A 25,710-nucleotide genomic window follows, 5' to 3' on the forward strand; every position below is an offset into this window, starting at 1 on the left:
GAAATTTTTGATACAATACATATTATTTAACGCTAAAAAATGTATAGATGGGTATCAGAACATATTGGAGAAAAAATGAAATACACAATTATACGAATTTCTTTAATGTCATTTAAAATATAAAAATTGGAATAACCTTTTTCTTACTCTACTAATTCCCATTCCTCTTAAAAACCACAACACAGTACACAACAGTAACAATCACTTTACACAAAATCCTTTAAGGATACTCTCAATAGGATTACAAGGATAATTATTTTCTCACATGAATTTTAATAAAATAACATTAAATATTAGTATTTTTGTACGATTCATAAAACCTATGTTTTGTTCATACAAAAATATAAAAGTGTGTTATGTCCATACTTATACATAGTTGTTGATGCTGACATATTTTCTTTCAAATATATGTCAACAACACTCATGTAAATTTAGCTAAAAATGGAATTTATGATAGAAATTATCTTAACTCCATACATCCGAAGAATATTTCTTCATAGACTCGAGTTTTTTCAAAAATTGAATGGCTTCTGCTTCAGTGCGACCTCCTTTTTCTTGTATAGCTTTCAATACAATATTACGTACATCCACAGCCATGTTTTTAGCGTCACTAAAATAAATAATGACAAAGTAATATTACTATAGCTACCATCAGTTGGTTTCGATTTTAAAGTTTAATTTTCAACTTACCCGCAAATGTAGAAATGTCCATTTCGATTGCCTATTATGTCCCAGAGTTCATCCATATTCTTTTCGAGTAGATGAGTCACATATATTTTCTGAGCTTGGTCTCGTGAAAATGCTACATTTAACTTGACATCCCCACTTTTTTCATATCCCTCTAGCTCCTGTAATGTAATGTTACATGTGTTAAGCAATTTGTAAATAAATAATTTGAAGCAAATGTATAATCAAATTATTAACCTCCTGATAAATATAATCCTGATCGCGATGCCTGCAACCAAAGTACAAAATGTTGTCTCCAACATCTTTGCCGGAAGAACGTGCGTGAGCACGTTCTTGTAAGAAACCACGGAACGGCGCCAAGCCTGTTCCCGGACCAACCATTACAATAGGAGTCTGAGTTTGCAAGGGTAATCTAAAAAAGATATGTTTATATTCAAACACAATTGTTATACAAAAATAGCTTGTTTATAAAATTATCCCAAAACACGCTGTAGAATATGCCAATTTATATTTTTCTTTTAATTACCTGAATTGAGATTTTCTTATATAAACTGGAACACGTGGAAGAGGCTTGCCATCTTCAGGTTTATGCTTGGCTAGCCACGTAGTCGCTACTCCTTTGTTTTTACGACCAGTTGGTGTAGTATATTCGACAACCACCGCAGTTATGTGTACTGTCTCTGGATGAATCTAAATATGTTTATGTTTAAACATTTTGGACTTCATAAGCAACATTTCTATATGGAAAGAATATTCACTACTTTTTAAAATAAATTTTGTTACTTGAATGAACGATAGGCAATAAAAGAACATACAAATAAATAAGCATAGTAGGTAAAGAGAAATAACAAAGGGGAAAAAAGTATAAAATCAAATAGGAAACCTTAGGACTCGATGAAATGGAATAATATCTTGGCTGAAGTCGAGGCAATAATTCACAAATATGATCAAGGGAAGGTTTACAAGATTTAAGATCCTCCAAAATATGCACAATGTTCCTGCATGAATCTACTATAAAACTTTGATAAAGGGCTTTGCCTTCTTGAGAATTCGTAGCCATAAGAAGAAGCTTCTGCTTGTCCTGAAATAAATAACAATAAAATATTTAAACAGCTCAATGAAAACTTTGATTTAAATAATCAATATTAATCTTCACCTCGTCATTTGCACAATACTCTGCAAGTTCCCTCAGGATGTGTGTACGGGGCAAAGCAGTTATTTCAATGTAATGAGATAGTGCAGTACGATATGATGTGGGGCACGGAAATGGGTTCTTTTTACTGCTCTCTTGGTCAGTGTTAATTAATGAAAATATTTCATCCAGATTTGCACCTGTTAACTCCCCAAGGCGGTTTACCAAATTACTATCATTGATAGGATATATGGCCACATGATCACCTAAAATAAAATGCAAAGTAATTAATACATTCAATGTAAACTTTTCCATTAAACAATTATTTAGAAAAGGTTTAATGTAATTTACTAACAATAATGTAATTTTTACTATTTCTTTGCTGATTAAACAAATAATGTAATATTTTATAATATTTATAACATGTATTATGAAAACAACTTTTAAAAGTTTTATTCTTATTTGTCCATTAATTATAAGAAAATAAATATGTATTCTGTGACACCATAAACCTTGTTAAAAATTATTACAGTAACAATTTTTGATTATAACATTTTTAGAGTATCTCTGGCGTACCTGCTTCATATCGCATCTTTGAGTCTGATATATCAAGTTCCACATGGAGACAAGACCTATCACCACCTTTGTGCAGTTCCCTGTTAACTTTGATTTGTGCCAAGAAAGGATTTTTAGCATCATAAGGCCTAAAACAAATATTAATGATAAATACAAATTTCTTAAATTTACCATACACCATAATACATCAAATATAATTACAAACTTACGGTTTCTGCACTTGCAATGAATGCAATCTAGCAATTTCACCCACAAATATTTGATTGGGAGCAATTTCATCAGGTTTGTGAGTAACCAAACGGAACTGTCTGGTTAACTCTTCTTCTCCTGTGCTCTCAATATTGAATTTTTCACAAACAGCTGGCCAAAATTTATCTTTCCATGTGATAAAATCATCCTCTATGCTGTAATAAAAAAATACATTATGTATATATATTGAAAAAGATTTTAAAAATGCAAAATTATCGAAATATAAATCAGCATCTTTACTTTGCATCATCATCTCCCATTCCAAGTTCATATACTCTGGATGCACCAAGTTCCTCGAGACGCTTATCTAAATAAATTGCCACTGCATTGTAATGTTCATATGTTTTGTTGCCCAAGCCAAATACCTAAAAATAGAAGAAACTAGAATCACAGAAAAAAATCAGTGTAACCTGTAACAATTTTTCCTACACAACTAGAAAGACTTGTCAGTATCAATTTCTATTAATGGTAACAACGCAATCCACATTATTAAAGATAAAACAGTACTACTAAAGTATCAATACTTTTACTTAATACAGTTTAAGTTATAAAGTATCAATACTTACTTAAATTAATTGTCTTCTTTAATAACATTTAAAGTAAAATAAAGTAAAATTATTACAAATATTGTCATCCTGCACTGATATGACGATATTGTTTTTGAAAGAACTTATGAATAAATCTGTTTTTATGCATGTTCCTCAAAGATATTTTTCTATTTATTTGCCTGTTAAGCACTTATGCCCATTTTGAAAAATAGAGTTTCTCAGGGTACTGAGCTTCCAACAATATAAAGATATATTTACAAAATTAGGGCTAGAAGACATTTAAAATATACAATACCAAACATTGATACATAAAATACTTGGTATTCGAAGGAAAGTATAGAGAAAATATTTTCATTTAATCATATTATTTCAACCCTAAGCATGATACCCTAAAAATAAAAATTAAAGAATAGCTCCAACCTCTGCTAAATTTTAAAAAACGCACTCGAGAAAATATTACTGCTACTGTCAACAATTGAATAATTCCGTGATTTTTTTTGTTAAATACTTATAATTAAATTTCTTCAAGATGTAAAAAATTCATTTCACTAATTTTATTCTAACCTCTAAATATTATTTCTGTACCTTTATTTGTTAGTATATAATTTTACATACCGATTGACGAAGTTTAATTAAAGGTAATATAATATTTTTTCTGCGCATGAAATATGTGATGTAACTGGGTAAAATATTTTTTGATACAGTAAGAAGCCCAAACATTGTGTCTAAGTTCTAAAATTACTTTTGTTATGAACTTTGAAGCAAAAAAACATTTTGTTTTCTTTTTAGTATTATCTATGTCATATTTTAAAAATAATTAATATTTTTAACAATAAAAATCTTAATAATCGACACACCGTCTGAATCTTGAAAACGTCCGTCATTTTGACGTTCGCTACTTAGTTCAATCATAGATAACTGCTATCTTGGTCTGTCATTTTGACGTACCATACTCTAGTCCAACCATAGTAAATTGCTGTCTTTATAAAACCATAGATAATTTAAATTATGTACAATAATTACTGTTGTTTGTGAATGTTTAATAAATATTTAACTATAACGCTTATATGACGCAACATGTTACTCTAAAAAAACAAGTATCATAACTAATCAAGAATTAAAGCACAGTGATCACAGTTTTATTAAAATTAGTGAAAAAAGTCTGTTCTTATAATATAATATGCAACAAATATAATGACAAAAAATATTATTTTAATAACCAAATATGAAACGTTGTGGACTTAAGAGAATACATAGAGTACTTTTAATATATAACTCTTTGTTCTCTTTATAACTCGATACATCATAGCATGATTTTGCTACTACAAGCTAAATTAAATAGATAATCTTTCTCAAAGCGACTAGTGACTTGTAAATTTTCTTAATAAAACGTGGATAAAAATCCATACAGTAACTTTTATAGCATGTGTAATGAACTGAATGTATATTTTTAATGTGAAAAATTGTATATTACATTAAAATCTGACCAGATGAAGACTTTTTACATGTTAAATTTTTGATTAATTAAAAAAATGTAAGCCGTCTATAGAAAAATGCTTATGAGCTATGTATAGACCCAATTTTTAATTTATTTCTTATAAAGAATATAATCCATGTGTGAAAATGATTTATCATAATAGAATTTTAACTGAGAGAAAGACTACCTATTTTTAACATATTTTTCAATAGGCTACTTTTTCTTGCTTCAAATAAGATTAAGGATATCAAAAAAATTGATATAAATTTGAAGAGAAACTTAAATTTTTTTAGAATATATTATAAATATTCATATGTAAGTCTGAATAACATCTGCCTGGTCAGTTATTAGAACAATAATCTTATGAGGGCTCAACAGGAGCAACTTATTTTATAGACGCCAGCGAAATTTGTTTACGTTGTAAATTAACTGTATAACCGCATAGAAGAAAGTCTATAGTGGCTGAATCAAGAGTATGTGTAGATCAATTACCCCATCTGAAGATTAGTTAATTTGAAAATAAAAAAACTTACTGAACAACAATCAAAACTCTTTGCCACAAACGCGTGGGTGTCGTTTTAAATTGCTCTTTTCTACTAGGATCTCCTGTTTTTAGATTTTCTTATTAAAATGGGTTTATACCATAGATTCATACTTGCACAATCTAAATAATTCTGTTTTGTTAATGTGAGCTCACTAAAAGTATGTTTTATAACTTAGTCGTTAAATTTTATTTTATTGACTGGTAATGAACAACATTATAAAAACAACTAGAGAACAAGGATGTATATGTTCGCTACCACCTCAATATTTATCATTATTAAATTGCGGGACTCTTCCTATTAAGGGATGCCATAAAATTGAACAAGCTTTCTTTTATTTGCGTAACGCAGACTTACGCGTACACTTGACCCAAAAAATTGCTCATCGAATGTTTTTGAAACCTTCAAGTTTTTTTTGTAATTAAGCGATTATTTACAATTTTCTTTGTTAAGAACAACCAAGTTTTTAAAATGAGACGTTAATATTTTAATACATACCGCGTAATTTAATCCCGTAAGATCTGGTTCCCCATTTTTCAACCATTCGTAAAACTCCATAGCATTGTCAGTTGGATCTCCTTCACCATAAGTCGCCATGCAGAAAACGGCCAACGAATTAGGAATATCTTGCAGCTTGGTCAATTCTTCCTAAATTTTTAATAAATTATGTTAGTAGACGTCATATATATATATATATATCGATATTACTTTACATATTTAAAATGAAATTGAATTATTGAGACCAACCATATCACACTCTTCAGGGTCAGCCACCATGCCTTTCATTTTGTACCGGACGCCTTCTTTAGCAAGCCTGCCGGCGAATTCCTCACCGGTACCTGTCTGGGACCCATAGAAAACGACGAGGCTTCTTCCAGATGATTGCAGCTTCTTTATAAACGAGTTTTCTGTTATTTGTATAGAACCAGCTGGCCTACGGAAAAAAAATTAATAAATATCCATTTACTATGAATTGATTCAACTTACGTCAATAACATAATTACATGTAAAAACAACAGTTTGCTTTTTTCCGTGTCATACTAGACTTTGGCCGCCGTTAACACTTTAATTAAATAACAAATTAATTTGCATGAAATGTGCTACCTGACTACATACATATCGATGTGGAATGTTTGCATCCTACTTGTCATGGTTATGGCTAATTCCTTTAAAAATTTTTACTCTAACACGCTTATACATATTATTATCGTCATTTAAAAATAACGATTTTTTTAGTTAGTCCATTATGTGTATTTTAAAATGATAAATAATATACTTAATACAGTAATTGTATGTAACATTCATTTGTTGTAAATACATAATATTTAACATCCGATGTTTAATATGCATATCATGTTATAAACATATATATCGGTTAGACATGTGGTTACCTACAGAGCACTAAATAAGCTATTTGCCTGACTTTGCAATGGATTGAAATACATTACCTGTTTCGTCTTTATTGTGCAATAAAAAAGATATAGTGGATAATTGAATTTTTGTATTTCGTTAAAAACCTATAATAATATTTATGTACTGTAAAATAAATATTCTTGATAATTCATGTCAAAGTTGTTAATAAATTAATGCAATTGATTGATAATCTGTCCTCGCTGCCGAAGGATTACAACAGTATCACAGTTTTGATGATCTAAGGAAATATGGGAACAAATTGTTTCCGAGATTTTTGTTTTTAAGTAAAATAAGTTTTATCACATTACTTCTATAAATTACAATTATTGAGAGCATCGATGGACGTATTCAGCTTCGCTGCATATCATTAGGAAAATTCCGTCACAACCTCACCCAACAAGTGCGTCAGTGTGCTCAAACTTCAACTTTATGTACAACTATGATGTGGAATCGTTAAGTCTATCCGTCGGACTAGTTCTACAAGTTAAAGTGACTGTGATAGAATGAAATAAAGTTGACATTTCTTCAAGCAGTCAAGTACAAAAGAAAAAATGCGAATAAGAAGTCGCATTTCTTCTTTTGTTTTCATTTCGTATGTATAAATTCACGTTATATGTTCTTACATATAACGTGGATTTATAATTAGGTGATCAAATAGGTATATTAAATTTAAAAAAAACGTCCAAATTTCTGAACAAATATGTACATATTATAAATCACAATTCTTGTAATAAATGTTGTTATTTTGTTTATAAGATCTTTGTCCAGAGGACATGTTAAACCTGAAAAGAATACATAATGTAATAATAAAGTGTAACGCTTTATTACGTTATTTACAGTTCTTCTTGAAGCTACGATTTAACAAATTAATTTTTGTTAAATACGGAATTTATTACATTAATGATGAAGCCTGGATTTTAAAAGGATCAATGTAGCTTACTTATTTTACTCTTGGAGGCTTTTTTCATGATAAAGGCATGGCTATTCACCAGTCATTGCAGACCACTAACTGATAGCAAGGAGATGAATTCTATACTATAATCAGAATAATTGATATTGTAACCATCGAACTTTATTGCAGACTGTCAAGTTGAACAAACTTTGGTTCATTCTCTTCGTTTCTACTGTAATTAAAAATACATTTCAATTGTTCATTTTACAAATTATTTATATTTATACCCTTTTTAATCCCTTCCCAATAAAACGAATCTAATAGAGATATTACTCATGTCATTTGACTTTGCTTTATCTAACCGTGAAAGAATGTAAATAACCCATAAAAATTCTTATTCACAATGCAAATAAAAAAACAGATAATTTTAAATGTTCTCATGATGGCATTTGTAATTTAAATATTACAACTAATAACGATGACTCTACATTAACAAATATCGGAAAGGTAAACTAATATTATCTTTTCGGCCTTTAACTATATGCATAATATTACTACTTCATTATGATCTGTCTCTTACCAGTACTGTAACGTTAGACCCCGGTGCTTACTTAGTAATGTAATGCATTTATAGTTAAAATGATTCTTTTTACATTTTAATACCATACATAATACTTTTATAACTAATATTAAAATAAATGGCTAATAAAGAAGTCTTTATTGGGTAAACTACAAAAAAATCATAAACGTCATCTACATAAAATTTTAAGTTGTTGTTAAAATTAGAATCAAGACTACCGTGTGCCATTGCTTCCAATAGCTCACACTTTTTTATGAACTCACATGATGACATTGCTGGTGACGATGACGACGTCTAATGAACATAACATGAACGACAATACAATGTCTTGTTCGTCACGCGACATGAGACCGTCATTAGCCTGATAATATTACCAGCATTGTAGCGCCCAAACCGAAGCGATACAGGCTATATCTGGCAAAAGACAAGAGTAAATGATAATAATAAACACACTTTGATAAGATATACAATGCGGTACTTCCTATGGTAGTGAACAACGTTACGTATCACATCAGGGAATATACGTCTAACTTCATACAATATTTAAAATTATTTTTTCTTATTGTTTAATTGATATGAACAAATTGTGAAATATATTTCTAGCCTTTACGTGAAAGCGTTATCATATTTAAAATAAGTTTTCTTGGAACTTATAGATATTATATATCGATGAATAAAGTGTATAAAGCAATGATCTTATGTTTAAATATAAGAATATGTTTCAATCAAATGTTATAAATATTTGGTATAATCTTACATTTTGGTGTAATGTAATATTTGGTTCATAATAACCTATCGATTTTTTTAATTCAAACATACTCAAAACATGAGTGCAAACATTATATACGGAAGTGAAACAAAACATCTACAAAAACTACGCACTTTGTGGTTAGAACATAATCGGACTAAAACAAAACGTTTTGTCCGAGAGATATAAAAACAAACTTGTACTTCTTTGTTGCAATGAACGCAGATTCGCCTAATTGTGGAAATCAGCCCGGTGTTACATATATAATTATTTATTTCATCATTGCACTAATTCCCCAGACTTTAGCAGTCACACAGTCGAAGTCATGCGTTCGACCACCTCATGTTATGAAGAAAATATTAAAGAGCACTTCAACCAAAACAATCAGACACAAATTTTTGACAGTTCCATTTATCATTTATAATAAGATTTTTGCACTGGTTACCGGGAGTCATGTAAAAGTTCAATAGATGTATTTAAAAAAAATACTTTTTTTAAAAATAAATATTTGCCTTTTATATTACTCTTACATTTTTATTCGTACCAAATTAGTTTTTTCAATGTTGAATTTGCATTTTAATTTAAATTTCATTTCTCAATGATTACACCTTTTGTTGTCTTAATAAAAATACAATAAATTAGACTCTTATTCTACCTTTAAATTTAAACTTGACCAGGCAATTATAATAAAAAAAAATTATATTGTATTAGAATATTTTGTTTACAAAATAATATAAGATAAAAGATTTTATGTCAAATATATAATTAATTTTTTAAATGATTACCGACAAGTTTCTGGAAAATATTCCATTGCAAAACTTGATCGTTAAAAGGATGTATGAATAATTTTAAGGTTAAATGATCGCGATAGAAAAATGTTCTTCAATTATATCACAAATTTTCACCATAAAAAGGTTTTACAATTAAAAAGCAATTCATAATTATTATTTCGTTTGTATTTTTTATTATATACACAGTTTTTAAAGAAACAACGAACTATTTTCTATTACAAAACGTTACGTCATTTTGAATTAATATCTATTTATGAAAGGGGCAGTTCAGCCTAAAATGGCAAGAAAATTTGGGTCTATTATAGTAACATTTTTTAAATCGTTTATTAAAGCAGTATAAGTAAAGTAATCATTCCACTGTTTACGTCAATCGAATATGTTATAGAAAATTATTCTTTACGAAGTCCGCAGCTAAGCGGCGTAATGAGTGGGTCTCATGTATTTATTAGAATAATTTTTCATCGAGCGGTAGTAATAATGGATGGAGTACAGTCGGGAAACATACTCGCCGAATCCAATATTACTTCAGAGTGCATTTTGACCGTTTTGTGATCGCCGAGGACTTTAGCAAAGTTACTGGATTAATGCCCGGAAATCCTCGTTTCGTTTTATTATACAATAAGATGAATGAACATGTTATATTATAAAATGAACGAGGAATGATCAGGACGTTCATTTCTCATAACTTGACGAAGTCTTCTAGTATCAATAAGCCTTCATATTTTTACGAAATATCGAACAATATAACAACAGCTCTTCGAGATATAAACGATAAGCCATAAGTATCGTATTTTGCTATGAAATGCTTTACCAGTAATACTGATTATAAATAATTGTCTCCACATACACTAACGATATTTCGAAATTAAGGCACTTCTTTAACATATAAATGTGACAAATAATCAATAGACGAGGCTCCAGTCCCTAAATTGATGTGGACAATAAGTGTGGTCTTCCTGATATTTAAGAAGGGGAACAGACTTGTTGAATATCAGAGCAATATCATTCTTGCCATATCTATAATATTTTAGGGTTATCAAGAATTGAATCGACCGAAGGTCAGACTAATAACCGGAGCGAGCAATATTTTATTATGCTATAGTACTATACAGTACTACACATTAGTAGTACATATAGAACTATACAATTTAGATAAAACACCTAGAGCATAGTTAGCAACCATTAAGTACAATGAAGCATTTTTAACTTTGATTTAGATATTTTACAGCAACTTGATATTGGTGCTATTGAAACCACCATCGACGTGTCGAGGTAGATTTGTAATTCTGGGACTAACATAGTTTGTGTTCAAGGCCAAGAATCTATCAAGTAACAACATGATGTGCGCGATGGAGATATATATATCTCTGAAACGGTTGACAAAATAAAGGTAGCAATTTAAAAACTTTAAACTACCTTCAATTTGTATATAATGTGTTCGTTATTAAAGGCACACTAAAAGATATTGGTCAAATGTTAAAGAAACTTCGTCCTGCTCCCCAATATATTGGACTATGAATGACTTTGTGCAAGTTGAAACTATGTCTAAGAACTTTACTATCCACCATAGAGTACCGTCATTAATCACGAATTAGTAGTTAGAGACTTTCTAGTTAGCTAGCGTATCTTCCTCACAGAGATCGAGACTTAACTGTAAAACATCTAGGAAATCCTGGCATGTGCTCATTTCGCACATTTCTACGTGCCCGAAAAGTAAAGATTTTAACGAGTACAACTTTTTTGGTATGACGGACTCGTGTGAATATGTAGGTTTTGACTTCGACCGGGTCCACCAGATATATCGCGAACGATGGAAAAAGTTCATCAATGTTTTAGAGACAAGGCACAAAATACATCTCGTTATATTATCAAGCAAGTGTGGAGAAAATATTAGAGAATTGAAGGAGAAGAAAGTCTTGAAGTAAAAAACTTTACATGAAGTGTAGAGCGACAGATGGTTTGGCAATGTAATCAAAGCAGTCGGCACTGGTAAAGGCCAGAATACAGCTAATAACAGATACGTACTTATAATGACAAAGACAATTTCAAAGTTTCTAGAATTTTACAATAAGAATTGAAATATCAATATAAATTTAAATGAACTATTTAAATCAAGATAGGTTATCCATACAAATCTACTGAAGTCACCAAAGTGTAATGGTAACGATTACAATCACTATCGAGCAAGGTTGCTACTAAAAGAAGCCACAGCCTTGATTTGAGGCGCGTGTAATTAAAATATTGTTAATTAGTTCGTATCATTTGGTTCCTGGATGTATTTTTTTTATTTTATACGTAACCCGTATTACTTTTTATGATTGATTTTATTTCACGTTTGTAATTTTCGGAGACAATGTACTTCAGGTGTTTTAAGTATCGCGGTCACACAAGGATTGTTTCTTTTTCGTCATACTATGTTACTCTGCCATTGAATAGGAGATCTTTAAGGGAAAATTCTTAAGTGGTTTTTTTTAATTTTTCTTTAAAACTCACATTATTTAAAACTAGCTTTAACATAATCTTTGACATGGCTTCAATGTGACTTAAGATAGCGACTTATTTTACACTACGTGTAATAACTTTAATATATACAATAACTTATCAAAAATAATGCATCTCATGTACAGGACAATGGTCAGTAAAAATATTATCATAGAAGTAATTGGGATGGTAAATTATTTCCTTTTTTTTGTACCATTTTAATTTGCGAGCTCTATCTTGTATTAAAAGCATAAAACCACACAAGAAGAAAGGTCGACGAAATTCCAGATATATTGTGATGACGCCCGGTTTTTGGGGTCCCTTGTTCACCCATTGTGTGGGCAGCAGCTTTATTATTCTTAACAATAATTTCTTCACATTTTAATTTATTTGAATTAACCACTTTTCCTCTCCGCTTTGTTTTCTACCATCTTTTATAAGTTCTTCCATTTTTTAAGTGTGTTAATTATTTTTTGCATCCTTTTCCCATCACGTATTTCAAAATATCACAGATTACAGTTTTGTCTAGGTTACATATTGCTATTACATTTTTATGCTATATTTTATTACTTTTCCTTTGAAAGCTATAATTTATTCCTCTTATTTTATTGTCGTTTTATTTACAATTCTTTTTGTTTACACCGTGAGATGCATTTCATTTAAATATTTATACCCTCAGCAATATGACCTTTATGAATTTCTTCGTAGGGGTTATTGATTAACGACCAGATTGGCTTTAATTTGGTTTAGATTCAGCCAAGATATCGTTATCCTTAGTCACTGACTAGATATCCCTCGCTACAATCATCAGACAGTTTATCTCTTAGACTTTTAGGATACACCTTCCAAAATTTCTTGTTATACGATTTACAGGGAAGAATTGTTAGTGTTAGAAAACAGGAGCACCGAGGCCAATGGAGAAAATTGAATAGGTAGTCGTTTCAGCCCATTGATGCCCTCTACAAGGTATACACTTCCCCCAAAAACATACACGAGAGGGATAAACCATAACCGTCATGCTTGACGATCACAGTGTGGTATGATGATCCGCAGAATAGGCTGCTGCCCATCCACTGGAAACTTGTTTGTGAGCAGTGGTAATCCTAGATATTTAATGCACAAATTGTAAATTTTATATAAGGTTATATCCCCGGAATCGACCCTGCGACCTACTATCAAAGTCTCAGTCCGGTGGGCCATCCTACTGCTCACCAGCTGGAGTAAGTAATAGTTATCATGTTATATAGAATGTTCATGGCGCATAACGATAGGGGTTCTGTTAGGGCAATCGTGTCTGCGTGATTAAGATGAATAATTCTATTTAAAATAATAATTCTGCGAATCCACTCTTATACACATTTAAAAGCAACAGTAGTCATGAATGCCATAATTCTTCTTCTTTAGCTAGGTTGTCTTTTTATGTCCTCCTGTCTTTATATTCAACTGCACTAAGGCTCACATTTCATGTCGCGGAGGGTATAGTAGGTATTGCTTACAGAAATGTCACTGTATTGTGAGCGGCAAGTATTACTTACCTTATAGTGATGTTCACTGAATCGGTTCCTTAAGAATCATTTAATAATTTCTGTATGTGTTGAATTTCTCACTATTTATTTATAATCGGTTATTTAAAACTTAAACCATATAAACCTGTTAAAACAAGATTATAAAATTGAGTAAATTCAAACACGTATAATTTAATGAGAAAATGTTTCAAAACTTGCACTCAAAGTCAAAATTGGATTTTATATATGAAACGAACAGATAATATATCATGCAAGGTATTCTGATTTAACAATCGATAAAAGTGTGCATCAACGTCGTATGGGCATTGAAGTTGGTACGCAAAAGATTTCCGCATGCTAATCTCGGAAAGTTCTGCTTCAACCTGTTCAAAAATTAAGAATTATTTGAAATCTACTACTATTTTTATCAATCAGTCATTATGTATTCTTTTATCTTATAAATCATTTATTACATTATACCATATGATACGGCATACATTATGTATCTGTAAGATTGTGATAACTTTTTTACTTAAACATAATATATTTATTTTGGACATATTGATGAAATTAAGTTTCACTGTTATATTCTTCGATTTTCATCTACATGTTTACATTATAACCTTTTTCTACAATTCAAGATTTACTATTTAAAAATAATGTTTATTAGTCGGCGGTACACAAAATTTATAAAAGAAAGTAAAAAATAAACCAAAAACGTTTTCCGTACGCTCTGCTATATATGTATATTCATTATAAAGATAACTAAACTAGCTCAATTGGTGGAAATACAACTATTAAGTATAACAAAAACTCTTTGCGTTCTAATTTTATTAAGAAAAAGAAATTTACGCAAGTTAAATTTTTGCTCATAAAACCAAATCCTATAGGTGGGGGCACCTGGGTGGACCGACGACATAGTTAAAGTCGCGGTTAGTCGCTAGATGCTGCTAGCGCAGGACCGTTCATAGATGCGACATTTGGGGACTACCCTAGTGAGCGACTATGGGCTGAAACAGAGAACATGTGTGTTCAAAATTTAAAGGTACAATTTTAAGGTGACAAAGTTCGGTAGCATAAATAGAAAATGATACAGGATTTGAGAAGTCACAGTTATTCAAGACGCTATACCTGCGTCCATTACATTATGTGACAGAACTTTCAACGTTTTCTCCGCCTCTCGTTTTATCTCGCTAAGAAGCGTAATTTTGACAAGAAATGCCACAGAAACTAAAAATACTTAATTTTATTTAAATACGTAATTCATTAAAAACTTTACTAGAAAATTTCGTTAATAGCTATTTTAAAAAAATGTTTGAATTAGTTCAAACGGTCAAATATCTAATACATATATTAAATTGATAGAAAAATAATCTAAAAGCTATAGCGTTTACTTTATCAATATCAACAATAATTCACGTAAATCCTTAAGAAAAAAAAACTTAATTATTGTTGGTTAAAAAAAGATTGGGTTTAATATTTTTTCCACGATTGTCCTTGGTGAAATTTAAAGGTCTATCAGTTAATTATTTATTTCCTAGAATAAACATCTAAGGAATTCCTAAACTAAAACGCAATCACGTTCTCAGTTGCTTCCTGCATATTCCTCAATAGGTAGGTAATAAGTAGGCAAAAAACATTTCTACCTTGTCTAAACCTTGAATAAATCGCCTCCTATATTATACTTCATACAAGTATAGATTCATACTGTAGGTATAGCGAAAAACGTGTGAATGCATTTTATTATGAAATAGTTTTCATTTATGCACGTCATTGTTTAAAAAATTAACAATACTTCCTTTTACATTTATGAATCTACATATGCCCTCGCAAGCTGTATTGAAAAAATAGAATGTTGATTTAATATTGAACAAAAATAAATTGAATATCATTTATAAAACACGGCCGCAATTTTGACAGCAAAACATAATTTCTGAAAAAGAAACGTACAAACAATTTTTATTAAAAATACTAATTTATAGGTTTAAAAAAAAGGCTAGCCATATAAAATATGCTTTTTTTCCGCATAATAGTTTATAACTGGTAAATTTAAAAACTCATTTAATGCGTAACTTATTTCAAATATATCTAATGTACATACGTCATCGCCGTATTTTGAAGTGGCCAGTAATTACCAATATGAAACATTTTAATATCGTATGACCTCAGCTAATCATTGATGATACTTTTGTATAGACGCATTATACATCTTTATATATACTGTACATAGTAAGACTTCAGATTCTCTTGTTTCGGCAAAAGTTTAATCAAAATAAGTTAAAACCTTCAGTTTAAAGCTGATAAAGAGTTATTTCAAAACATGTGAAATATATTCTAAATAGATTTTTCTAACAACGCCAAAAATAATCCAATCTATAAAATAAACCATTCAACTTATAATGTCAAATATACAATTTAATTAAGATATTCTATTATCAATAACGCAAAAACAATTTTTTCAGAAATGAAACTCAAAGCTAATATTTTTTATATAGCCAGTTTTATAATTATATGATGCATTAGCATGTTGCCTTGCTAACAGCCTTTCGCACTCAAGTGTATTAAACACTTCGTTTTTTTCACGGTCTTTTTTAATATAGGGTAAAATATCTTATTTAACTGCACAACAACGCCAAAATTACAGAAATGTAAATTTCACTCTACTTAATCGATGGACAAATTATTAAAAACTTTTACAATTTGTTAAGCTATTGCTTAACGATAAAATAATATATACAATGATAATTAAAATCAGAGTAAGACGCGTAACGATGTAACATGTAATATGTATAGCACTGATAAAATATATATCTACTGAAGTGTTGATTGCCTCAATGCGCACTTTGCGAGGTTACATTTTGCACTTACTTGTTTAGGTATACATATTGCAATACCTATACAACTTCATGTGTATTAATAAAAATGTGTTTAAAAACGTATTATCGTGTAGTTGACATGTTGTTGAATGGTGATACTCAAGTATTCAGTCTATTAAAAAACCGTGTCATGAAGTTAGGTTTTAGGTTTTGGTACAAATAAAATTAAATGATTGTGTCCACATTAAAATAATAGTCTAATCTTATTACAGAACGTGTCATACACGGAGATCGACTGTCATAAAAAACGTCTTCAATTGTCCTGAAGCGATATTAAAGGTTAACTCTTAAATTCATAATTAAACCTGTAATATCGTAAAAAACACGTAACAGGTAAACGAAATCTTACAACACTTACTGTATTGAATATTTGCTAAGAAGAATTTCGTCCTTTTTGTTTTCTTTTCTAGAGCTGTATAACCACCAAATAGCTGCTCCCAATAAGAGAACGAGCATAATAATATCAAATGTGCTAAATAATGAACCAGTAACAGCGGCGGTAGTCGTTGCTTCCTTTAATATATCTTGAGTGCTATCCGACATTTTGTTCTTAGTTTGTTCACTGTGTCTTTGAGAAATTGTTGATTTACACAAATATACAAGGTCACGATGATTTACAAAGAAATACGCGACAAAAGTTAACGTGGCACATTCGCTTAACACACGTCATACACATTCATCTGTTAAATTTACACTGATAACACCGAGCACCGAACGTCGTTTGGAGTTGCCATATTCTATTTTTAGTCGCACTGGAATATAAAATGAAAGCTAGTAGTATTTATTACCTACCTTATAAAATGAATTTTTAGTTAATTATACATATTTATACATACATAATTTTATTTTTTCTACTTCATTATAACGTTGCAGCATATTTAAGTAACTAGGACTATCCCTAACATAATTTTTTATTTATGCAAATTTTTACTACAGTTAGACAAAGTTTTATAAAATCAAGTAGCATTATATTTCACTCTGTAAGTTTTCTTGTTTCTACTTAAATTGTTAGCTCTCCATCATCGAAGCACTTACAGAACACTTTGTACTTTATTTCCTGTGATATTTGAACTGTAGGCCTCTGATTAGTTAAAACGTAAACACAATTGTTTGATGTTTTACAAATATCATTAAAGTTCAAATATTACCTACAATCAGGGAAATTGTGAATATGGCATCATTAATTATACATACAACTGTGACATGAATGAGCAAAATGAATTATAACTGTTCTTGCTCTTTCTCGCATCTACCTGCTCTTTCTGATGCCTGGCCATGTGAATAACGAATGTAACCAAACGTTGCAATAAATATTGCGTACGTGAGCTCAGCGTCCGGCGATCAAGATATAAAATCGTCATTGCACGTGTACGCTAAGAAAACCGAGAGTAAATAAGTTTGTAATATAGAAATAAAATGAGGACTTTAGTTATTAAACTTAATTATGAAGGTATATAACACACGCAAATTTATAATCAACGCTAACATTAACAAACTTAAGTTTCTATAAATTTTTTTGGACAAGTTGTCTGAAGGTAAACTACCTTAAATTTAAGGTCTTTTGGTTCAATGTCAAAGCTTTAAAAAAAATGTTAAGTAAGAATCTATTTTGCTTAAAATAATAATAAGTTTTGTTTTGTGTTGAAAAACAATTAAAGATATATGTTAATAACATTTACACAAACAACGTACCAAATTATTTAAAAAAAAAAACAAAAACATAAATACAATTAATAAATTGAAAGTAATGTAACATGGATGATCATTTTAATGAAACTCGAGAATAAGTAAACCTAAAACAAAAATTCATACCAGTCTCTAAATAATGCATGACGGAATGACGCAACAGGGGTCAGCTGCTCAAGGTGAGGGCCAGTAGAATCAAAATCAACAGATGTGTTGGTAGGTACCTGTCGTTGGACTGACTTTTAAATTATTAAATGATGATTTACTGGCGTTATTTAGGTATTACGTGTGAGTTTATGCGTGCTCATGCTGATATTGAATACTTCTATATTACACTAACGGCAATTCATTATTCGCAATGGATTAGTTTTTTAAAAATTAACAAGACATAATGAACATAATACGAAACTTCCTTCACGTCAAACACTTATATATTATTATACTTCAAGGTTATACTTATTTATGCTATGTATAATTAACATAAAATCATTATTCGAGAATAATGTAAAAATAGATTCCGAAACCATTAATTATATTTTTTACAAGTTTTAAAGTCTTGATAGATATTGTCTTGATATAAGCAGGCTTTGGAATGACAAACATGTCTGATTTCAAGGGGCCTTGTATGGGTGCGCCGAAGAGTGCCATCGTACTTCTATCGCCGAGTACAGTTATAGACGAACATTATTTTTTCCGGTTTCAAGGAAAGCAGGTAGTAAAATCAGATTGCTGACAATATACCTTTGAGATGACGTTTAGACGTAAGCGTTTCAAGGTAACAATCGCGAGAACTTTATCACGACAATTAAATTCGATTTAACGTCTTAAATATTTTTTTCTACATAATCTACGCAACTTAAATATAATAGTACAATTAGAGTTTTGTTTCTTAGTTAAAAACAATGTTTCAGTTTGGTTTCATTTAAACAGTTTTTTGTGTATTAAGATGTGTTAGTTTAATTTGCGTATTCAACAAGATCTTTGACATAATAATTGACGTTCACATTCCAAAAATATTTAAATGTCAATGATTAAATCGTAAATCAAATCCAGAGCCTAAGATCATTATAGATTGGCCTCGCAAAAATTGATCTTCTAGAAGAGAACTTAGAGGTTAACAAAAGCTTGTTCCTCAGGGACAGAATAGGGAGTTAGCGAAGCCGCAGATTTGTGTACCAATTTTATATATTGTATGACGACAAAATCCATAAATTGCAACCTGTCTGTATTACTTAACTAAGTTATTCCGAAACTAAAACACCATAGCGTTACTTCAATACGATACATAAAGTTTTAAGGTTTTCTTAACTTAATTACTGTTAGCCATTCATTAGCAGAACCAAGCATACTGTTTTTGTTATCATTAGGATTAATGATAGCGAGTAAGTATTTTGATAAATAATTATATCGTTACTTATATAATATGAGTGGTCACATTGAATGCTTTACAACAACGAAGTATAAACTAAGTTAATAAATGATTCATTGTTTTTCAAAGTAATCACCATAACCATCTGTACATACACCATTTCACGCAAAACAAATGCTAGTATGGTGTTACTGTTTGCACTGCTGTTATTGTTTTGGTTAACAATAGTTACATAATTCCCTGTCCTCTCCATAAAATGAGATGATAATATTTCTGTTTCTTCTAAAATGAAATTCTTGTAGAGAACAACCTACTGCGAAGATTATTTCTTGGTTTCAAGATCATAATTACAGCTCCAAGCATCATCACTTATGTCAATGTTATAATACAATATTAAAGACACCACCAATTTTAATATAATTTCAAGGCATCAATCACGCGACGAGATTTTTAAACTTCAGTCTAAATACGATGGCACATCCCTCTCGAATAATGCTACCTTTTTATATCCATCAAAACAAACCTTTGTAACGTTTAATTAATGATCATGCAAAATAATTTGAATTTGACTCATGCAAATGCCTAAATTTGCTCGAAATTGCTGATAGATAATTCTCGTCCAACTATCATGTACCGCACAACTACAATGTTAGTATCAGTAGTTGCTGTTGTACGAATATCCTCACGCGGATTATCACTGAAACTAGTATGACCAAGTATGAACTCATAAAGCTAGTAGTAAATAAAAAGAGTAATTGAAATCTATCGTGACTTAGTTGATGATCGAGACCGTGACGAAAATTGTAAAAAAACGTATAACAATAATTTCCATGTGTTACAATCGGGCTTGATTAACAAAGTTAATTACATAATATAAATAGATAAAAAATTATCTTACCTCTTGACACTATTTTGTTGATCTTATTCAATCGCACATTTTTTATAAACAAATATTCAGCATAGCAATAATTAACATTGATTTACAACCAAAAGCAGGAAAATAAATAAAACAGAATTAGTAAAGAAGGAAAGTGTAACATTGTTAGTTTGTAGGGAAACTCAAAACCATGGAGAAATTTTTAATGGAGTCTGGCGTTACTTGCGGAAGTCCATCCTAAGTAAGAAAAGGACTAATATGTAGCTACTTCCGCTATGTAGCAGTAGTCGTGCAATAAAGTGCACCGCCCGCCAGCCCGCTGATAAATGCGCATGCGGCAAACAATGCGAATTACACAACTAGTAGTTGTGTAATTCGCATCTGTTGAATCACTTTAACAGAGCAGAGTGCACTTTATTGCACGACTACTGCTACATAGCGGAAGTAGCTATATATTAGTTCTTTTCTTACATGGCGAAATTATCTTAATTATGAATACTCATCCATTATTACACTTGAAAGTAGTAGTGAAATCAAGGTATCAAATATAGTAATAATATTATAATTAATTATATAGCAAGAATATTTTATAACATCAACATAAAATTTAGCTCAGTTGTGTTAATTTTAAAGAAAACAATTAATATGATCTCCAATTTTTATATGTTTTCCAATAAATTTTTAAAACACTAATCATACAATTAAATTTACACAGAGTGATTCGTTATAAGTTAAATTAAGCTTTAAAGGTGTAGATGTATAGCTTATTTCCTATCAATTAATGTATGATAAACCCCATCCGTCAATGATTATTGAAATAATAAATAATGTAATGGTTATGTAGTAAGAAAAACCGTTGTCGAAATTTGAAAACGTTATTCATATTAAAATTTAATATTGTGTGCTATCTGTCCCTGCAGACTGTTCAGCCAGAAACTATAATTTTAATATGGATACAATATTATTATTTAAACAATACTCTGATAAGAGATGTCCCAAACAAATGTTTATCTTTATTAAACATCTCAACCTATAATGTACGCCATTAAGTCTATTTCAGTGGTTTCGTAATGTTATTTTAACAGTTCTTGTAGTAAAGTGATTAATGAACTTCATTAATGATAGCGATGGACATGATAAAAAGGCAATTAATTTGTATAAAAAACTAACTTTAAAAATAATCGTTAATTAGTAACAATGCGTTCCTGATATTTTAGACACGTTTATTTTAAATAAAATTAAATGTAAATTTGGAACACCATATTTATATTACATCATATCGTATTTCTTGTAAACGTATCTTAGACACCTTAAGAAAATAATTTGATTAAAAGAGGGATATAGTGATCCTTTTTCTAATCTAGAAGTGTCCATAAACTCATGAATTAAATATCTTTTTAATTGTTAATCGTTTTTGTCCCGCTCACTGATGTAAAAGCATGGTTAAAATATAGTATATTTTGTTCATATGCAGCATGACTTATTTATTTAGTCATACAGTATATTAACTGTTAATAACTTGGGAGATCAAACTTAGTTATAATAAATTCATAACAAATTTCTTGTTACCTATACGATTTGTATTATATGCAGTTTATTACTTTTCGTTAATTATGACATTTTGGACTTAGGTATTTAATTCTATTTTAAATATTAATGTATATAGTTAAACTTTTTAGGATTAGATACCAGAAATAAGTAAATAAACTCAAGCAACAGCCTTTTTTTAGAAGACTGCACTACCAAAAGTTATTAGTTTTAAAATCATAAAACATATTTCAGAGTAATCACCTTATACAAGGCGATTGGATGTAGGTGTAAGTTTCTAAGATTTCTACTGACAAATGAGCTACACATTTAATACTGGCACTTTTACACCTTTTACAAAACAACCTGTGTATTATTGATGAAATCATGTTCTTATATAAGGTGTAACAGTAACCTGAATATCAGTATCAATGAAGTGATACAAAGAAACATTTAAAAATATAATGCAAGTGTTTGAATGAAAAAGAATCAATTGTAACAATTAAATTCTATGGTAAAATTTTCAATTAGAACAACAAAACAATAATTAATTAAAGAATAAAGTATGGACCAAAATTTTCGTTTTACTAATATTCAATATATTCTTACATAATATTTTACTCAGTAGTAAATAAGATTATGTTGACCACTGATACAGAAACAATACAAGATCATCATTATTTTCCTAACTAATGAATTGCTAATGTTACTAAAGTTTTTAAGGCCTTAGATGAAATGAACATCATCTCATCAATGAACGTCATATATGTCACATTTTTTAACTTTATTATTTTTATTCAATTATTGTAATCTTTCCCTGTAACCTAAAGCTGAAAACATTTTCCCTGACAATGGAGGTAGTTATTATTACTAAACATGTTTAATTATGTTAAGATATATTATTTTTTTAAAAGATTAACAACATGGTCCAAACTTCACAAGCAACACCTATCAAAGATCCTCTTAAATTGTTTTTAAAAGATTTAAATTATGTTAATGTTGAATTATAATATTTAATTCATTAAATGGTTAGCTATTTAATAAAACACAAGTTTTCGTATGTTTTTGTATTCATACAAAATATTGTACATATTGTCTATATGATTCCAATCTTATTGGCAACATCTAGTGCGTCGTAATCCCTTGCGAGCCTCACATACGCTTTTTTCTTGCCATCAGGTCTGAAAGAAAATTTCTTTATTATTTTCAACAACAATGTATATTAAATTATGATAATTATCTTTAATAATTGTATCAGAAGTGTGTAAATTTCATTTCATTATGAATCAAGGAGATTCCCACAATGATTTCATCATTTTGTTTTGACATTCTTAATTTTATGTAAATATAGCATTTTCTTTATAAAAGCTCATTGGTCTCACCAGTTTTGTGAGATATTAACAATTTTATATGAACATATTTGTTAATAAATATGTATGTAAAAGCCAAAAACATAAGCCTCCAAATTTATTCATTATTTACAAGGAAGTAAATTATTTGTTACCAACCGAATCAGGGTATTAACTTTCGCCACATTAATGTCATACAATTTCTTCACTGCAGCCTTAATGTGGTGTTTGTTTGAGCTGGTATGGACAATGAATACCAATGTATTGTTGTCTTCAATTTTCTTCATTGCTGCTTCAGAAGTTAATGGATACTTTATGATGTTGTATGCATCCATCCTGAAAAATTATACATAACCATTTACACTTTTTTAATGTTACCAAAATCTCTCCTTACATTGCTATAATAAATAGTTGTTATAAAACCTTACTTATTGTGTAAAAAATATGTTTGAAACTTCAGTTTGATTGAGTTGATACCAAATAACAGTAAAAGATAAAGTGCATATATATTTATGAAGAAGACAAGAATTATATTTCTTTGGTGCTAGCATAACTTTCAAAGAGAAAGAACAAAAACCTGCACATGCCACCTTTAGACATACCATGATAGTTTATCTACCTTAAATTAAAAAAAAAAAATAACAGCATGTAACAGGTATTTTATATAAATCAGAAGGCAATATATGCTTTTATTATAACTCCTAATAAAGACTAACAGACCTTTAGATAACTAAATTGTATCTTTCTGTTCATGATTTTCTCAACATACAAAGCATTTGTTTCTTTACAGGCTCAATAAAATTAACACAATAACATAAAATGCTTTGAAAGCTCACCGGTTTCGTTTTGGTAATGATTTTCTAGGATATTTAGGATGTCTTGGTGGCTCAAAAGTCTTGGGTCTACGGAAGTGCACAGATGTGCGAATCTTGCGGACGCGCTTGCCATGTTCTCCCTTAACAACCTGAAATTTAAACATTTATTGACAAAACAATATTAAAATCTCACTTTTAAACAAGTGCTCTTTTTATGAAAACAATTTAGCATGTTTTTACTAAAAAAAAACATAAAAAAGTTTATTTTTTAAGAGTGAGTGATGGCTGGTAAGAAACAAATAGTAAACATTAAAACACTTGCCTTTCTCTGAGCTTTGAGAGCCTTAACCACTGGCTTCACAACTTTCTTCTGTCCTTTGATGCCTGTCTTTTTGGGTTTAGGTGCTATCTTCAATTTGGTAGCAGCAGGTTTTGGTTTTGAGGGTTTAGCAGATGCAGCCGCTTTTTTCACAGAAGGCTTTGCACTTGATTTAGCTTTTAGAGCGGCAGCCTTAGCAGAACCTGGCTTGGCTGTAGGTGTAGGGGTTGATTTCTTCTCTGCAGGTTTAGCCGCGGGAGCTGCTGGAGCTTTCGCGGGTGCAGGCTTAGCAGCCGCAGGTGCTGATTTTGGAGCTGCTGTCTTAGGAGCAGGTGCAGGTGTTTTAGCAGTTGCAGGTTTAGGTGCACTACTAGTAGCGGCGGCTTTAGGGGCCGCTGCAGGTGTTTTAGCAGAAGCTGGTTTTTTCTCTGCAGGTTTAGAACCTGAGGACGCTGGGGAAAATATTTCATCATTAATCAATTATATCATTTATCACCGAAATCTCATCCTACCACCTATTAATTTTGACTAAAAGAACCAACACTTGGCAAAGTTTATCGTAACCGTAAAATAAATAATTTTTTAATCACACAATCAATTTATTATTGAACATTTAAAAAAGTGACAGTAAGTTATACATAGTAAAAATAGGTTATTTTTTGTAAAGAGAAGTGTAGACTCAAATAAAATCATTTAAACTGAGACTATTATAAATGTACAACAAAATAAACCATAATTCGATTGAACACTGTAATTTTACTTCAGAAATCATATATCTAATAACAAACAAGAACAAATGTACCGCGTGGCCCATGTGTTAGTATCTAACTTTTTCATGTTAATATCGTAATTTTTTTTAAAACTGTTGTTAAGGTGTATTAATTATTTTAATCAAAAAGAGTATTAACAAACACAAAAATTCCTTTAAAATTAATAGAAATCCTAAGGACATACCAGATTTTTCGGGCTGCTTCTTAGGCGGCATCGTGACAAAAAAGATGGAGGCCTCTATGAGTTGCCATACAACATTTATAATTTTCGTAAATCATGGTACGAAGTGTCTATGTTTTCTTTGGTATGTACTGTTTTTCTGGAAAAGAAAAGTTTGTAATTATTAAAATGTTACATTATATAGTGTACAAAACATTTATTACATTTTCTGTATAGAATTTATATTTTTAACTTATAGGTCTGTATTTTAATGATAATTTTTATTAAAATTTGATGTTAAATTTAACTTTTTTTTTAATTTTTCAAAATTTGCCAAGATT

At 30.0% G+C, this 25,710-nt stretch overlaps 2 protein-coding genes across 3 annotated transcripts; both read right to left on the minus strand.

Moving 5' to 3' along the window:
* Positions 1 to 94: 94 nt before the first annotated feature.
* On the minus strand, positions 95 to 17,247 carry Cpr (Cytochrome P450 reductase). Of its 2 annotated transcripts, XM_068773232.1 has the most exons (12): positions 16,856 to 17,247; positions 5,959 to 6,145; positions 5,710 to 5,859; positions 2,885 to 3,009; positions 2,605 to 2,799; positions 2,396 to 2,523; positions 1,844 to 2,085; positions 1,571 to 1,768; positions 1,214 to 1,377; positions 925 to 1,099; positions 691 to 848; positions 95 to 610 (listed from the first exon to the last, which is right to left on the minus strand). In XM_068773232.1, exons 1-12 carry the CDS (start codon positions 17,038 to 17,040, stop codon positions 466 to 468), a joined length of 2,052 nt encoding a protein of 683 aa, XP_068629333.1. In that variant the 5' UTR covers positions 17,041 to 17,247; the 3' UTR covers positions 95 to 465. The 2 variants fall into 2 exon arrangements, with proteins under 2 accessions (XP_068629333.1, XP_068629334.1); XM_068773233.1 differs by lacking the exons at positions 5,710 to 5,859; positions 5,959 to 6,145; positions 16,856 to 17,247 and adding an exon at positions 3,808 to 3,982.
* A 5,761-nt stretch (positions 17,248 to 23,008) lies between these two features.
* Positions 23,009 to 25,498, minus strand: RpL23A (ribosomal protein L23A). Its single transcript, XM_068773278.1, has 5 exons — positions 25,394 to 25,498; positions 24,443 to 24,891; positions 24,142 to 24,269; positions 23,465 to 23,641; positions 23,009 to 23,137 (listed from the first exon to the last, which is right to left on the minus strand). Exons 1-5 carry the CDS (start codon positions 25,422 to 25,424, stop codon positions 23,053 to 23,055), a joined length of 870 nt encoding a protein of 289 aa, XP_068629379.1. The 5' UTR covers positions 25,425 to 25,498; the 3' UTR covers positions 23,009 to 23,052.
* Positions 25,499 to 25,710: the final 212 nt, after the last annotated feature.

The sequence above is a fragment of the Battus philenor genome, unplaced genomic scaffold, assembly GCF_028537555.1.
Source record: "Battus philenor isolate CCGP_79_NKW_IND1 unplaced genomic scaffold, ilBatPhil1.0.hap1 SCAF_6, whole genome shotgun sequence".
Taxonomy (NCBI): domain Eukaryota; kingdom Metazoa; phylum Arthropoda; class Insecta; order Lepidoptera; family Papilionidae; genus Battus; species Battus philenor.

Excerpts from the sequence above, each read along its gene's own strand:
- Cpr (XM_068773232.1), bottom strand. The coding sequence starts at position 17,040 with ATGTCGGATAGCACTCAAGATATATTAAAGGAAGCAACGACTACCGCC. Across the intron at positions 2,524-2,604 it reads TCATTGCAAGTGCAGAAACC|GCCTTATGATGCTAAAAATC; the intron begins GTAAGTTTGTAA and ends TATTTGTTTTAG. Across the intron at positions 611-690 it reads GGACATTTCTACATTTGCGG|TGACGCTAAAAACATGGCTG; the intron begins GTAAGTTGAAAA and ends TATTTATTTTAG.
- RpL23A (XM_068773278.1), bottom strand. The coding sequence starts at position 25,424 with ATGCCGCCTAAGAAGCAGCCCGAAAAATCTG. Across the intron at positions 24,270-24,442 it reads CTCTCAAAGCTCAGAGAAAG|GTTGTTAAGGGAGAACATGG; the intron begins GCAAGTGTTTTA and ends TTTAAATTTCAG. Across the intron at positions 23,642-24,141 it reads TCATTACCAAAACGAAACCG|GATGGATGCATACAACATCA; the intron begins GTGAGCTTTCAA and ends ATAATTTTTCAG.